This window comes from Protobothrops mucrosquamatus, unplaced genomic scaffold (genome assembly GCF_001527695.2).
Source record: "Protobothrops mucrosquamatus isolate PMUCROS unplaced genomic scaffold, P.Mucros_1.0 scaffold117, whole genome shotgun sequence".
NCBI lineage: Eukaryota > Metazoa > Chordata > Lepidosauria > Squamata > Viperidae > Protobothrops > Protobothrops mucrosquamatus.
The window spans coordinates 311,415-325,709 of record NW_015386489.1 but is presented as its reverse complement, the minus strand read 5'-3'; the positions used below and the strand labels follow the sequence as shown (position 1 = coordinate 325,709).

Below are 14,295 nucleotides of genomic sequence, written 5' to 3'. Positions count from 1 at the left end.
TGTGACATGATAGCGGATACACAGAGAGTTTTTAGCCAAGCTTGTGATCTGTGTTGTCTTGTTGAAATGTTGTCTGCTTAATGGGGCGATCATGCAAGCTACATCCAGGAACAAAGCCTAGCAGTTTCTACAAGCACCACTAAGTTAAGGGAAGCACCACAGCTTGCAAATCTATCAAACTAAATTGCAAAGAGAAGCAATCTGATTTTTTTTTACAAAAAAAAAAGAAGAATTGTGCCACAGTCATTATGCACGACTAATATTGATTCACACAGACATAATTTTTTTTACTGCATTACTGCCAGCCAATAGAACAGATTTCTTAACTAAATGGGGGGGGGGGGGAACAAAAGAGATAAAGTACATTAACTCCAACCAGCCTTCCTTAGATCCTTAGATTTTTGCTATCATTTCTGTAGGAAGCTTTTAAGGTTGGCATCATGATAGAGGGAAGGGAGAGAAAAGCTTTATATTTGGGTGGTTCCAAAACGACGGTGTGGTTTGAGGGTTTGGAAATGGGGGGAGGGGTGGAGAAATCATTACAAAGGAAGAACAAGATGTCACTTGTGGCCATCTTTAATTATTTTAAATAAATTGTAGCCAAAAGCCTCTCATGTTTTGTTTTGTTTTAATCCTCATATAAATTATTTCAGTCCTTACTGACTGCAGTAGTAATTCCCTGGTCAAGCATACATTCTGGGCATGTTCTTTCTTTCTTCTTTTTTCTAGATGAAATTTCCTTCTGTTAATCTCAATAGGCCAAATTCAATAAATAATAATATTATTCTATGCTTATGGTGGCTAGTTAAATTATATCGCAAATGAAAACTTTTGCTCCATATGTTTTAATCTAATACTAATTACACACTGCTCTGGTGCCAGTGGGGAAACTATACGTGCATTTATCACATTTATATCAACGTTGCTGCTTTCCTGACGACACCATGGAAGAAAAGTGAAGACCAGGAGGAGGGGGAGAGGGGTGACTGCCTAAAAAGTTAACTGCCTAAAAATCTAAGTTGCAGCACCCCAACCAAAGCAATAAGGATGCCTACCACAAATTACAGGATTTCAGAATCTTTAATAATGTACGAAATGTTACCAAACAGTTCTGTAAACTAAATTGTACATACCAATTCTTCTAGCCATAAATATTGAATATCTGTAACATGTATAACCAGACCTTTACATGCGGATAAATATGGAATTCGGGAAATATATACAATATGTGGTTGTATTTGCCAAAAGCAATGGACAGGTTATAGCTTATAGCTTTTTTTTTCCTTTCTTTCTTCTTTTTTTTTAATATCACTTTACATACACAAATGTAACAGTTTGACACGCAGATCCAGGCTTGCACTATACGAATTATTTTGACAGGACATGTAACAACATTTTACTGCACTACTTAGACTGGACTTTGGAACGAAATGCTTGCACTTTATACAAAAGAAAAAGCACATCAATAATATTCTGTTAGGTTGACGTTTAGACTGTAATAATACAAAGTAATTCACATTTTGGTACACATTTACTAGAACATCCTTGCCATTCAGTACAAATAGTTGATCTTCTACCACCCCCTTCTCCCCCCCCTTTTTTTCAGCCTCCTCCCTCTCCCCCTCCCACCCCACCCCCAGTATATGCAAAGACCACCGTTTCACCATATCCCCTTATTTCAACTTGTGGTAGAACTATTTACAAAATCAAACAGTACATTGTAAGCTAGTATTTCTGTATTTACAGAAAACAGGGAGGCCGCTGCCCAGAGAAACATGCAGTTGTGAGAGCTCCAGTCAGTGGTTCCCACTTAAAAAGCCCTGCACACGGACAAGATGGCACCACAAACCGGCCATTCTCTCATTCCCAACAGAACCCTTTGGGTTTTGCTCTCCTAGCCTTTGCTCTCCCCCTCCCCCCGGAACCAAAGCAAAAGAGCAGAAAAGGGACCAGAGAAGGAGGGGAAACCAGACGGGGGGGGGGGAGAGAGAGAGAATTCTTGATTTGGTTCACTCCTGGGTCTATGGCAGCATTTAGATAGATTGATAGATTTATTTATTTATTTATATATAAAAAAAACAAACAAAACACACACCCCAAAAAAAGATTCATCGATTTCAAAGTGTTCGTTATTATTTTTTTTTGAGTCAGTCTTTTAAATAGGTCGCTTTTTTGCCCCTGTTCGTTTGTTTGTTTAAACGTACCATTCGTTAAAATTTGACGTGAGTGTACTGTGGCTGGACGTGTGATGGACCGCTGAAGATGAGGGGGATAAGGAACTCGTGGTCTGGTTTTCTGTGGATGGAGAGACGATGGTTGGAGGAGTTGAAGATTCGTAGCCCGAGCTGGCAGCGGGGGAAGGTTGCGATCCTTGGGAAGAGGATTCGTGGACCTGGAAAACAGAGAAAGGGATAACAAAGAGAAGAGGTTGACGCGGGGGTGGGTATGAGTAGGTATGTATGCATGTTCGTGTATATACTCTGTGTGCGTGTACACAGGCATACACACACATCGCTTAAATATACACATACATACATATGCATATACATACATACATACATACATACATACATAGATATAGATATATATATACATCTCTGCTTAACATGCAGACAGCCCAGGTTCGAATCTCAGAAGGGTATGTCTGGCTGATGAAAACCAAATAAGGTTTGAAATAGCTATCCCAGTTCTCCCTTAATTCTTTGTTAGCAATTCAAATTTTGGAAGATATAGATATAGATATGAACACACACAACATACATGCATATACACACATACACAAAATGCACACTGCAGAGTTAAATACTTGGGGATGCCTAACTGACACACCAAGGTGCATGTGCACTATCTCGGCTGGTTGCCGCGAATGCTAAGCCCCTGAGCTGAATTCACTGGATTGAACTCTATATGCCAGAGAAGGGGGGGGAGGGGGAGGAGAGAAACGCGAGAAGTTTGAAATCGTGCTTTGCAAACCGGGGAGGCTGGCTGATCACAGAGAAACGCGGAGTTCTGAAGTCTCTGCCAGCTAGCCTACCCTCTGTCAATTTCACAAGATGGCCCGCTGTGTAAGAAAAATATGGGCCTGGGTCACACATAAAAAGATTGCGCTCTTAACGCAAGCCTAAACAAGAAAGCATGAGGTTTCCATGCCCGCCTAGGTTCCCTCAAAGCACCGCCATCTAGATCTTGCTTTAAATCCTTTTTTTCCCCCCCAGAAATAGCGCCTAACCCCAGATGAGTCTGGAGCGGGGCCCCTTGTGAGGCCGTTTCTCAGGGCAAAAACCTGGAGCTGTTAGTTGTTTTGAACCTGGGAGCTGCTAGGAGTTTTCCCTTTATCTATCCTGTTTAGAGTGGCCCTATCCTTGGGGACAAACACGCTGTAGATCTAAGCACCCTTGGCTAAGAAATAACCTCGAGACTCTCCACTCTTTTCTTCCCCCCCCCCTTCTGAAAAAAAGTAGCGGTGAGTTATAATCAAAGTCGGTGATGGGACAGGGGAGGCGAACGACAGAGAGCGGAAATCCCAGCAAGGAGTAACTCAGAAGCATGGAAAAAGCTGAAACGACCATTTTACCTTCATGTGCTTTCGTAGGGAGCTGGGATGCGTGTAGGATTTATCGCACATTTTGCAGAGATAAGGTTTATCTGACGTGTGGACATGCATGTGCTTTTTACGATCACTGCTGTTGGCGAAGCGCCTGTCACAGCCCTCGAATTCACACTTAAAGGGTTTTTCACCTATTGAAAAAATAAACAAGGACCCTCTCGTTACAAATCTGGGACTTTATGCGCGCTAATTTTTATACAATATAATATAATATAATACACAAACACCAGATCATTCCAACTCCATGAAATGTCGGGAGAGAGAAACGAGAACTAAATGAAATGTTTACTGAATTTCTTTTCTTCCACTTCTAGAACAGACCCCAGGATTTCACCAGATGTGAACCTGCTGCAGCAAAACTGGCAATCTCTGGCAAGGGAAAATTCGCAGCCACTGTTAAAGGTACTCCTCGTCTTAGTTTACTTTTCCTTTTCCTTATTCAGCCCAGAACTTTATAGTTATCTCACTTCCTGTGCATTATACGCTTTGATTAAACTTCCAAGTGATAATAGTGCCTGCTTCCAATTCTCCTATACACTTGTATGATAGAATGGGGAAGGAAGGAAGGAAGGAAGGAAGGAAGGAAGGAAGGGAGGAAGGAAGGAAGGAAGGAAAGAAGGAAGGAAGGAAGGAAGGAAGGACCGTTTTTAAGGTGCTGTTCATTTACGACATATTACAACAAACCTTTTCCAAGGCTAGCATGTAATAACACATAAACCCATCTAGCTCGTATTACTTACAATTGGCTCACCTAATTAAATATTTACAGAGAAATAAAAATGATAGCAAGAAAAATTGGGATGAACAAACTATATATTTAGCCCGATTTCTCAAAGCAATGCTGTCACACCAATTAATTAAAACCAATAAATTCAGATCGCTGCCATTTTCCCTTCAACTCCTACTCCCATCCCACCCACCCCTTCCATCTCCAGCTGTCAGAGCCTCCGTTTCTGAATTCCCTTATTTGAAAATATATATTTTTTAAAAAAAATAATAATCAAAAATTAAAAACTCTAGAGAAAAATACTGTCTGTCTCTTGTTCGCTTAGCTGAACTTCAACCCGAAATTCAATCGCCTTCTTCGGCTAGGATCGTTCTGGCCACGGCCTCCTTAACTCCCGAGGCCTCTTCCCTTCCCGAAAAGACACCCTGGCGAACCGGCCCTCTTGGAACTCGCAAGAGGGCAAAGTGAAGCTCGGCCTCTCTCTTTTTTTTTGGGGGGGGGGTGTGTGACTCTGGAGACATACCTGTGTGCGTCCTTTTGTGGATTTTGAGGTTTTCCGACCGAGCGAAGACTTTGCCGCATCCCGGGAAAGGGCAAGGGAAAGGCTTCTCCCCCGTGTGGACGCGGATGTGGTTGACCAGTTTGTATTTGGCCTTGAAAGGCTTCCCTTCCCGGGGACACTCTTCCCAGAAGCAGATGTGGTTGGACTGCTCGGGCCCGCCGACGTGCTCCACGGTGACGTGAGTCACCAGCTCGTGCATGGTGCTGAAAGTTTTGTTGCAGGACTTTTTCGGGTTAGCCAACTGCTCGGGCTCGATCCACTTGCAGATGAGCTCTTGCTTGATGGGCTGCCTCATGTAGCGAAAGAAGGCCCCCGCTCCGTGGTGGGCTGCCATGTTCATATTCATGTGGCCGTAGCCGTGCAGCTGCGGGGAGGCGTAATGCTCGGAGCGCGGGCTGGTCACCTGCCCGTACTGCTCCGGCCGGCCGTACATGTCTCCGGAGAAGCCGAGGCGCATCTGCCCGTTGACCACGTTGGGCGACGCGTGGCTGGCGGCTTGCTCGTGGAGGCCCGGGAAGAGGAGATGGCCCGCCGCCTCGCCGTGCCCGTGGGGCCCGCCGAAGCTGCCGGCCGCCGAGGCGAAGAGGCTGTGCTGCGCGCTGGCCGCCGCCGCCGCCTCGCCGAAGCCCCGGTTGCGGAACAGAAAGTCCCGCGTGGAATTGAAGGCGGCCGCGCTGGAGTAGGAGCCGACGTGGCCCGGGTGGTGGTGGTGGTGTCCCAGCGCCGCCGCCGCCGCGTAGCCCGGGGCCTGCGAGGTGAAGGCGGTCTGGCCGGCCGAGGCCAGCTCGTGGCTGCTGGGGTTGAGCTTGAAGGCGCCCATGCCGGCGTCGGCGAAGGGGTTGATGCCCAGTCCCACCTCGCGCTCCGTCACATCGCCCGTGGAGTGGTGGCGAGAGGAGCCGAAGGTCGTCACGCCGATGGCTGGGTACTGAGGTCCAGCGTCCAGGAGCATTTTGTCCCGCTTGGCGGGCAGCTGCGGCAGCGACCGCCGGACAAAAGTGATTTATCGGGGGGCCGGGAGGGCGGGGGGGGGGAAGGCGAGAGAAAAGCAGGAAGAGGCCGCCGACAAACGGCAGGAAAAAACGGGAAGAGCCGCCGCTACCGTTGCCGCCGCCGCCGCCGCCAATCCAACCAGCTTCGCCGAGCCTTTTCTCTTGCCAAAGTCCGCGCGACGAGCAGCCACTAAAGCGACCGCATCAGGAACTCCCCCTTCGGCACCCGCGCACCAAAAAAACACACACACACACACACGCACGCAGAGAGAGGGAAAGGAGAGGGTGGGCGAGAGGGTCGGGTGCGAGGGGGGGGAGGGAGAAGGCTGGGNCTCTCTCTCTCTCTCTCTCTCCCCCCCCCCTCGTCTCTTTTTTTCCCCTCCTTTGGCTTTTTCCCCCCTTCGCTTTCCTTTTTCCCCCTGCTTTGTTTAAAAAAAAACAACAAAAAAACGGCGCAAATCATGCACAATATTGTCTTTTGCGGTTTATCTTCCTGGGGAGAAACTTTCACCTCCTCAGCCGGGCGGTGAACGCGAGACTGATAGCGGCAATCATTCCTGCAGATAAATGAATTGAAAAGACGACACTGTTCCCCCCTCCCCCATGAATGGGAGAAGGGGAGGAGCTACGTGGAGGCCGACGTCGCCGACCATTGGTGCCTCGCTGTTCCTACTTTCACTTGCAACTCCCTCCTTCCTCTCCAATTAAGGGTGCACTAAACCTCCGCTCTGTCCTGATTGGTCCTCTCCTCTCATCAATCCCAGGTATTGTGAAGCCGAGTGACATCGCGTTTGACAAACAGCTCGTACAGGAGTAGCAACTTTTTAGACCAAAAACGTATAAAACATATTAATGTTATGCTGGAAAATATTTCCAAAGCTTTCCTCCAGTTTTGTTCTGGAGAGGTAGATATCCTCCTGGGCTACGTTTTGCTTTTTTTCTTGGGAAGGTGCTCATGGGTTGGTGCTGAAGACCTTTGAACAACACTCAACAACTTTTTAAGGGGCTTGACCGTGGAAATCCTTTTGTCACTTGCCCCTTTCCCACTTGCGCTTGCTTCTTCTTCTTCTTTCTTTTTTTTTTAACCTCTAAGGCTCTCCCCAAAGTTTGTGCTGACTTGTTTAGATCTTGTTTTAAAACAACAAGTCTAACATCAGTGGAAAAATGGCAATAAGGCGTTCGATTTTTTTCCTCCCAGAAAACCATGTGTAGCACCCATCAAAAGGCAGGTGGGTGAGAGCACTTCAATTTGCTTTTGTTTTTGCCTTGGCTTTTTTTGTGTAGCGGTTGTGCTGTCTCTTTTTTTCATACTTACTTCGTCTGTTTTTCCCCCTCCCCTTTCTATTTTTTTTTTAAACCCCAACTCTTTAATTCAAATTTTTTTTTTGAAAAAAATGTAAATTTTCCCAAAGTTGCTTTTGTCTCTTCTATGCTGCATGAAGTTCTTGGACCCTGGGGTTTTATAATGCATTTGAAATCCTCTCTAGATAGGAGCAGTATAAATTTTCTGACGCTCAACCGTTTCTAGTTCACAAATCAGTCACCCTTGTCACATTTATTGAAATTCCTCAACTTGCCACTCCAGGACGGTGGAAAAAGCAGGCGGCGCCTTTGTTGCTGACCAAGCTTGTGATCGCCAGAGAAAATTTACTTACCTTCAGATGAGTGAGCAGAAAAAGAAATAACACTCCCTTTGATTTAGTTAGGAAAATGCAGACATTTGGATTCAGTGCAAACATACAACACTTGCTTGTTTTCTAGATGCAACCCCTCGATTAACCTGCCTTTCCCCCAACTAAAGTCTATTGAAGAACTGCGGATAGTTCGCCTTTGTTCCTGTTACAAAGAGCCATTGACTATATATTAAAATGATTGTCGAGGTGGAGAAGTATGGTTCTTAAAAACAACCTTTGTGGCTCAATCATTTAAGAATGCAACTTCTAGACCTTCCTCCTTGCAGTTCTCCAAAATGTACTTTTAAAAGAAAGGAAAGAAAAAGAAAGAAAGAAAGAAAGAAAGAAAGAAAGAAAGAAAGAAAGAAAGAAAGAAAGAAAGAAAGAAAGAAAGGCATTAGTTGAGAACCTCTTTTGTTTTTAATTCGGACCAATTTTTCCCCAATATCCAGACATTTAGGGAAGGAATAAAAACCAACTAAAAGAATCTTTGGGGAGGGGGGTTTGTTGAACCAATGGGAGCTTTCCCATAAAAATGCATCTTTCCAATTGCCTGGTAGGCGCGATGAAGCAATTCCCCTGGCAGTTCTAGGTGTGTGATACAATATTCAATGTTTTAAGAAGGGCAGAGGGAACCACATGGCAAACAGATTTCTTTCTTCTTCTTCTTCTTCTTTTTAAGAAACCTTTTGCTGAGATAGGTAGTGCAAATGAATGCTGCATACCAGATAGTCTTGCAGATTCAATACAAGAGAAGGGAAGATTTTCAGAGCTGTCTGGTCTATAGGATTCCTGGGTTTTCTATCCCTTCTAAGCGCTGGTGTTTGGGTGAAAGTAGCCTTGCAAAACAAACCCATACAGCAAGACTCCCAGCGTCTTAAGCAACAGGTTTGAAGTATCACATCTCGGTAAGAAATGCTTCTCACCCTGCAAGTATTAGATCTGGCCTGAAAGGTGAAAGGTTACTGTATTTAGCTTGGTTAATTCCAGGGCCACCAACAAGAGGAGAATCTGGAGGATATTTTGTCCTCCGGAGAAACCTGCGTATCTTTGCAGCTAGCAGAAGAGAAAGCAGGAGAACTGAGTCTTCGGAATGCAAGGCAGCCACTTGAAACCCACCCCAAGACTTCACCTGCATGGAAGAATGCCGCCTAAAAATGACAGCCTGGTTGCTTTGTTTCTTCATTTGTTTATTTCTCCGGGTTTGGGAGGGGGGGAAGCGGCTGAGCTAGAAACTCCATTTGTGCCTGTGTGCATGTGCGCGCTGTGTGTGTGCAAGCATTGTGGGTTGTAGAAGTGATCAAAAGTGGGATTTGTGGCATGTTCTCTGCAGGAAACGAGAACTGCTCCAGTTCAAAGCCACATGCACCAACGTGACATATAAGCCATTCAAATACCGTTTTATTTCTATTTCCTCATGCATTTCCTAACTATTTCCAGAAAGCAAGAAAAGAAGACATGAAGGGTGAACTTTCCGGTGAAGCACCCAAGAGGACTTCTGGTTTGACCCACCCGCTGCCCACCGACCTAATTCTCTCCCCGCCCCAGCCTCTACTCCCATCTCCCTGTTTTTTCCGCTCTATTATTATTATTACATTCTCTTATTTGTTGTCAGTCCGGGCTTGGTAGACAGAAATGAAGGGATTCCCGCTTTCAACAGGTGGAGTGGGGTAAGTGATTAAGATGGAAGAAGGGGAAGAATGGGGGAAATTGGGAAGCACGGATTCCAATCAGCTTTTGTCAGATCAAGCTGGGGGGGGGCATTTTTCACTTTTCCAAGGGTCTGCAGTGGGCACACCTGAGTTTAGGAAGCTTCTCTTCCTCTCCCTGCCACACACACACACACACTGACACACCGACACAGAGGGAGAGAGAGAGAGAGAGATGCACCCAGGAGTCTTGACCATCCTCGGGCACGTGGGTTATGGGTTTAATGCCAGTTCCTTTACTGGAGACCGTTTTGCAGGTAAGCTACCCATATCCCTACAGCCGAAGGCGGGTGGGGGGAGGCTGAGCGGGGAGGGGGGGGGATTGGAATGAGATTCTTTTCCCATGGGCCAGACGATCAGGACTTTTTGAGCGAGGCTTTTCTCACGCTGCCTTGCCGCGGGAGCTGGCGCGTCTGGTGCAGATCTCCAAAGACGCCTCTTACAGGATAGCAGACAATAAACCAGCCGGTTGCGGTAGAGCGGCGGTGGCACCGAAAAGCCGGCTCCTAACGCTCGGGAATGCCTCCTTGCGCCCTTTACGGAAATGTGGGGTTTTCTGATATCGGTCAGCATCTCTCCCAGTTTTGTCTCGGGCTGGAAACGCTTAGGAAATCAAGAAGAGACTGACATTGATTTGGCCAGTCCAGGTCTTGCCCTTGGGAGACTCGGCACCGGCTTCTCCCGTTCTCCTGCGCAGGGGAAGAGGGACTTAACCCGATCTGCGGGGAAAGGTCTAGCGCAGGGGTAGGCAACCTTGGCTCTTTTATGACTCGTGGACTTCAACTCCCAGAATTCCCGAGCCAGCTATGCTGGCTCGGGAATTCTGGGAGTTGAAGTCCACGAGTCATAAAAGAGCCAAGGTTGCCTACCCCTGGTCTAGCGCCTTTCACAACCGAATCTTCCACTTAAGGCGTTTTCCTTAAGGGAGCGCTGAGCCTTTAAGAGAACTAAGTAGGATTCCTCTAAAACAATGACACTTCCCCCCCCCCCCAATACATACACTCTTTCAACCCAGACCTCCTTTGGGGTCTGGCCTTTCCTTCCCAGTAGCGAGAAAGGTGAAGTCCGCTTCATTTCCTTGGCTACTGTTGATCATGTAGTTAATCAGTTTGGATAAGTGTTGAAGGCTCAAGCTCTTGAAGTGGCCGGCTTTGGAAACACCCTGGAGGTTGACCTCTGACCTGCGACCGGGAACATGTGCCAGGCCCACAGTATACGGAACAATGACTTGAGTGTGCAACCTCGGGAAGGTGGGGGGGGGGGTGAACATTGACTTGCTTTTCCTTTCAAAGGACTGGTCCTACCTGATTTCCTAACCAGCCTTGGTAGGAGCAGCTGCTGAGGGCACTCTACTAGTTTGCAGAGCTCTTGAAATATGGATCTGGACTTCCTTACTTCCTTCCCCTACAAGACTAATAAAAATTTCAAATTAGTTTGATTCTTACCTATACCTTCTCTGTAAACTCTTTTTGATTTTGCTTTGCTTCAGTTGGCTTTTTTTTTTTTGTAGGAAATTATCATTTCAAAAGAACATGGGACATCTATAGGAGCTGATACTGCATTTATACTGCAGCTTCCCCAAGTTGTAGTGCTGCTGTTTAAGAGTGAATTAGCTAAGAAGGAAGAGAAAGGGAGGAGGGAGAAGAGCAGTTTCTCCTGAGGTTCTAGAGGTTCGGTGGAATCTGTAATAGATTTGCAAGAGGTTTATTGGAATGATTGGCTACATCACGAATCAAGTTACCAGCAAGTATTTGCTTACAGCTAAAACTATTTTTAGTATGAAAATAGAAGTGGGGACTATCTAGCCCCTTAGTAGAAACTATACTTATTAAACACATGTGCCATCTGTGCCAGAGACCCAACACACATGAACCTCAAGTCTTACTTCATCACATTTTCAGAATTTTGGTCAAAGTAAAAAAAGAAAACAAAAACTCAAGTGTAACAGCAACCCTCCTTCATTGAGAATGAAAGTAATGCATTAGAAACTCTTTGTGGGGAAAGTTCTGTTACATAGATCCTCAGATCAAGCCCTCTTTAAAATCTTTTATTTTGGGAGAAAAGTATGTTTGAAAATTAGAAAGTGAAGTGTTAATGAATTAGTGAAGGGATAGTTCAGTCTTCTTTTAAGTACCGTAATGCACCTCCTTTAGTACACCCTTTTTAGCCTTATTTTAGCTTTGTTCACATTATTGCAAGGTAATTATAATCTTAACTTTCTTTGGATATTTGAACAAATTTAACTACATTATAGCTTTAGGTGTCCTATGATTGATGTTTTCTTTTACATTATTCCACTGCTTGTATAACTGATTACAAGTGAACTCAAACTTAGAAGTTTGAGAAAAGCCTTCTAATTAAACTATCAACAGTAGTATTGGTTTATAATATTTCCAATACAGCACTGATCTTTTTAAACTATAGCCCGCATAGAAACCTGATATGTCTTCTTCATATATGTGATTCTGATGAAATAGCATTCCTTAACTTGCCTACATTTTGCCTCTATATTCCATATCTACAAAGAGGTCTTTCTGTAGCAATGCAGCCATGAAGTCATGTCTTCTAGCCATTTTGTGTGTGTCACTATTGCATGCAATTACTTCTTCATATTTGCCACTGGTGATAAATGTTAGAATGTGTATTTGAATTTTTTTAAAGGCATCTCTTAAATCTGGGTCTTTGCAGTTGAAGCCCTGTGCCTATCACAGACAGCCATTGGTTCCCCCTTTGAAATGTAGAGACAAGCGGCAGCTTTAAAGTACCTCAGCCATTTTGATGGCATTTGATTTAAACCTGAGAGCGTATCTTTGATTCGGAGGGTTTTGCAAATGAGACCAAGTTTAATATTGGCCCTGAAAAGTCCATAAACAATGTAGCCATGTTGGTGGTAGGACTTCTTAATTTTCTGCCAGGAGGAGTGGATCAGATCAAAGGAAAACTGGGGAAAAAAATCTCCTTTCCTATTTCTCTCTAAATCATTCCTAGACCTGCTCTGTAAAATATGTTCAAACTTTTGAAATGTTTAATTGTAAGCTGGTTCTCCCTCTTCCCGCCCTCCCTCTCTCCTTCCTTTATTTCTGCCGTATTTTGTAGACACAAAGACTGAGTTCCAAAACAATGTGAGTCTTTTATTCTGGATGGGGGAAAAAAGGAGATTTCACGCCATTCTCAAATTATTTATCACTTGCACATAAGACAGCCACTTCTTCTTTTTCTTTTCTTTTTTTCTTTTTTTTTTAAAAAAATTCTACTCCTCTTTCCTAAACAGGAACCAAATCAGAAAATAAAGCACAACGTTCACCTTGAAATGAGGAAAAGAAAACGATTTTACAGGAACCTTCTGGAACGTTCAAGTAAGTTAAAATATGATTTTAACTCAGCATAACTCAGCTGCACAGTATCCCACCAACTCCCTTTCGGTACATTCAGATGTTCTAGAATGTACCTTTGGTCCCAGTTTAAACCACATTCCCTGAGCCTCTGATTGTACTGTCACACTATGCTATGACATATTCATCTTGCGTTCATTAATGGATGATTTGATTGGAATGAGGTTTGACATGTATTTGGATCTTATTAAAAAAAAGAAGACTTTGATCTTGGAGATTGGCTTTACACGATATATATCATTGTTAGCTGCCACACCAGCCTTCCACAATGTGGTAGCTTTCCAGTGTCCACCATGAGAGGACTTAAGCAGAGTATTGACTGAAATCTTATGTGACAGGAATACTTTAATCTGGAGGAGATGGATTAAGTATTCTATTTGAAATTAGCATCTGATTGGGATGGTCTTGGTTATTTCAGCTGAAGGAAGGAAAGAAGGAAGGAAGGAAGGAAGGAAGGAAGGGAGGAAGAAAGAAAGAAAGAAAGAAAGAAAGAAAGAAAGAAAGAAAGAAAGAAAGCTCTATGACCTTCCCAAGGGAATAACCATCTCCACCTGACTTCTTCATCCTTCCTTGTTAGCCCACTTAGATGTAAAAATACCCAACAGTAATAAATGGGAAAGGAAAAGAGAGAGGAGAGGAAGCTTTAACTCTCTCTTTTCTTTCCAAAAATCTTCTTCCCTCAATAAAGAGTGGGCCAGCATTTCATCCCAAATTATTTCTCTGCCTTTCTAAGGCCTTTCCAGAGTCATAAAAATCCTCCCCACATACTATCTTCTGCTGAGAGTAATGGGGTAAGTTCCTGGTCTTTCTTACAGCCTTGCCCAGGAAGCATGGATTTCCGTCTGCCTTGTGTTCTTAGAACCCACAGCAACTCAGTTAATCCCCCCACAGAACATGAGATTTAAATGGGTTGCTACTCTTGAAATCATTGGCATGGCGTGGAGTGTTGAAAGTAGGAATTTCCATTGACCTGAGTTTGGATTCAGTTTACCTTTATTTTATTATCAACTCTCACATAACAACTGGATAATAAAAGTAAAAATTTCAGGAGAGGGAGGATGCTGTGATTTTAAAGGAGAAGCCGAGCAGGGGGTAGGGATGGCAATGCTGCGTGGAAATTCTTTCTTCACAAAACTTTCCTTCTTCATAAGTGATGAAGACCTCCACCGAAAAGGTCACCCCTTCCCTACACAGATTCATTGACCCGTCAGAGAGACAGATATAGAACTGCGGGGAAAAAAGTTTCTGAGGGTCTCAATTGCCCAGAGAATCTGGCTGTTTTAACCAAAAGTTAAAAGGTCAAATCCTGCTAAGCAGCTACAGCCGAACCAGCTGCCTTTAAGAGACGGGGTAAAAGAAAGCAGGGAGTCTCCATATTTCCAAAGCTGCCTTTCTTCCAATGGGAAAGACAGCAAGGTCACAGAATAAAATGTCTCAGAGATCTAGGGTTGCTTACCAAGGAGAGCCTGGGCAAGTGAGAGTCCTTGAGTGACGGAGAGATCGCCATTACACAAAACTGCCAATGGGCTAACTCCTTCCCCCCCCCCCGCCCTCTGCCACCCTCTTTGAGTGGACATGCAACCTTCTGCCTCTTCCAGAAGGTTCCAAGGGAAAGGAGAGAAGAGAAATGGGA

The 14,295-nt window shown here is 44.6% G+C and overlaps 1 protein-coding gene across 1 annotated transcript; it reads right to left on the bottom strand.

Moving 5' to 3' along the window:
* Positions 1 to 2,194: 2,194 nt before the first annotated feature.
* Positions 2,195 to 5,848, bottom strand: ZIC1 (Zic family member 1). The gene is made up of 3 exons (XM_015812952.1): positions 4,858 to 5,848; positions 3,575 to 3,738; positions 2,195 to 2,392 (listed from the first exon to the last, which is right to left on the bottom strand). The coding sequence occupies exons 1-3, from the start codon at positions 5,846 to 5,848 to the stop codon at positions 2,195 to 2,197; spliced, it is 1,353 nt and encodes a 450-aa protein (XP_015668438.1).
* Between the last annotated feature and the right edge of the window lie 8,447 nt (positions 5,849 to 14,295).

Coding starts and splice junctions, on each gene's coding strand:
- ZIC1 (XM_015812952.1), bottom strand. CDS start 5,848: ATGCTCCTGGACGCTGGACCTCAGTACCCAGCCATCGGCGTGACGACC. Junction 3,739..4,857: donor CCACAAAAGGACGCACACAG/GTATGTCTCCAG, acceptor TTTTTTCAATAG/GTGAAAAACCCTTTAAGTGT. Junction 2,393..3,574: donor CCCTACGAAAGCACATGAAG/GTAAAATGGTCG, acceptor TCTGTTTTCCAG/GTCCACGAATCCTCTTCCCA.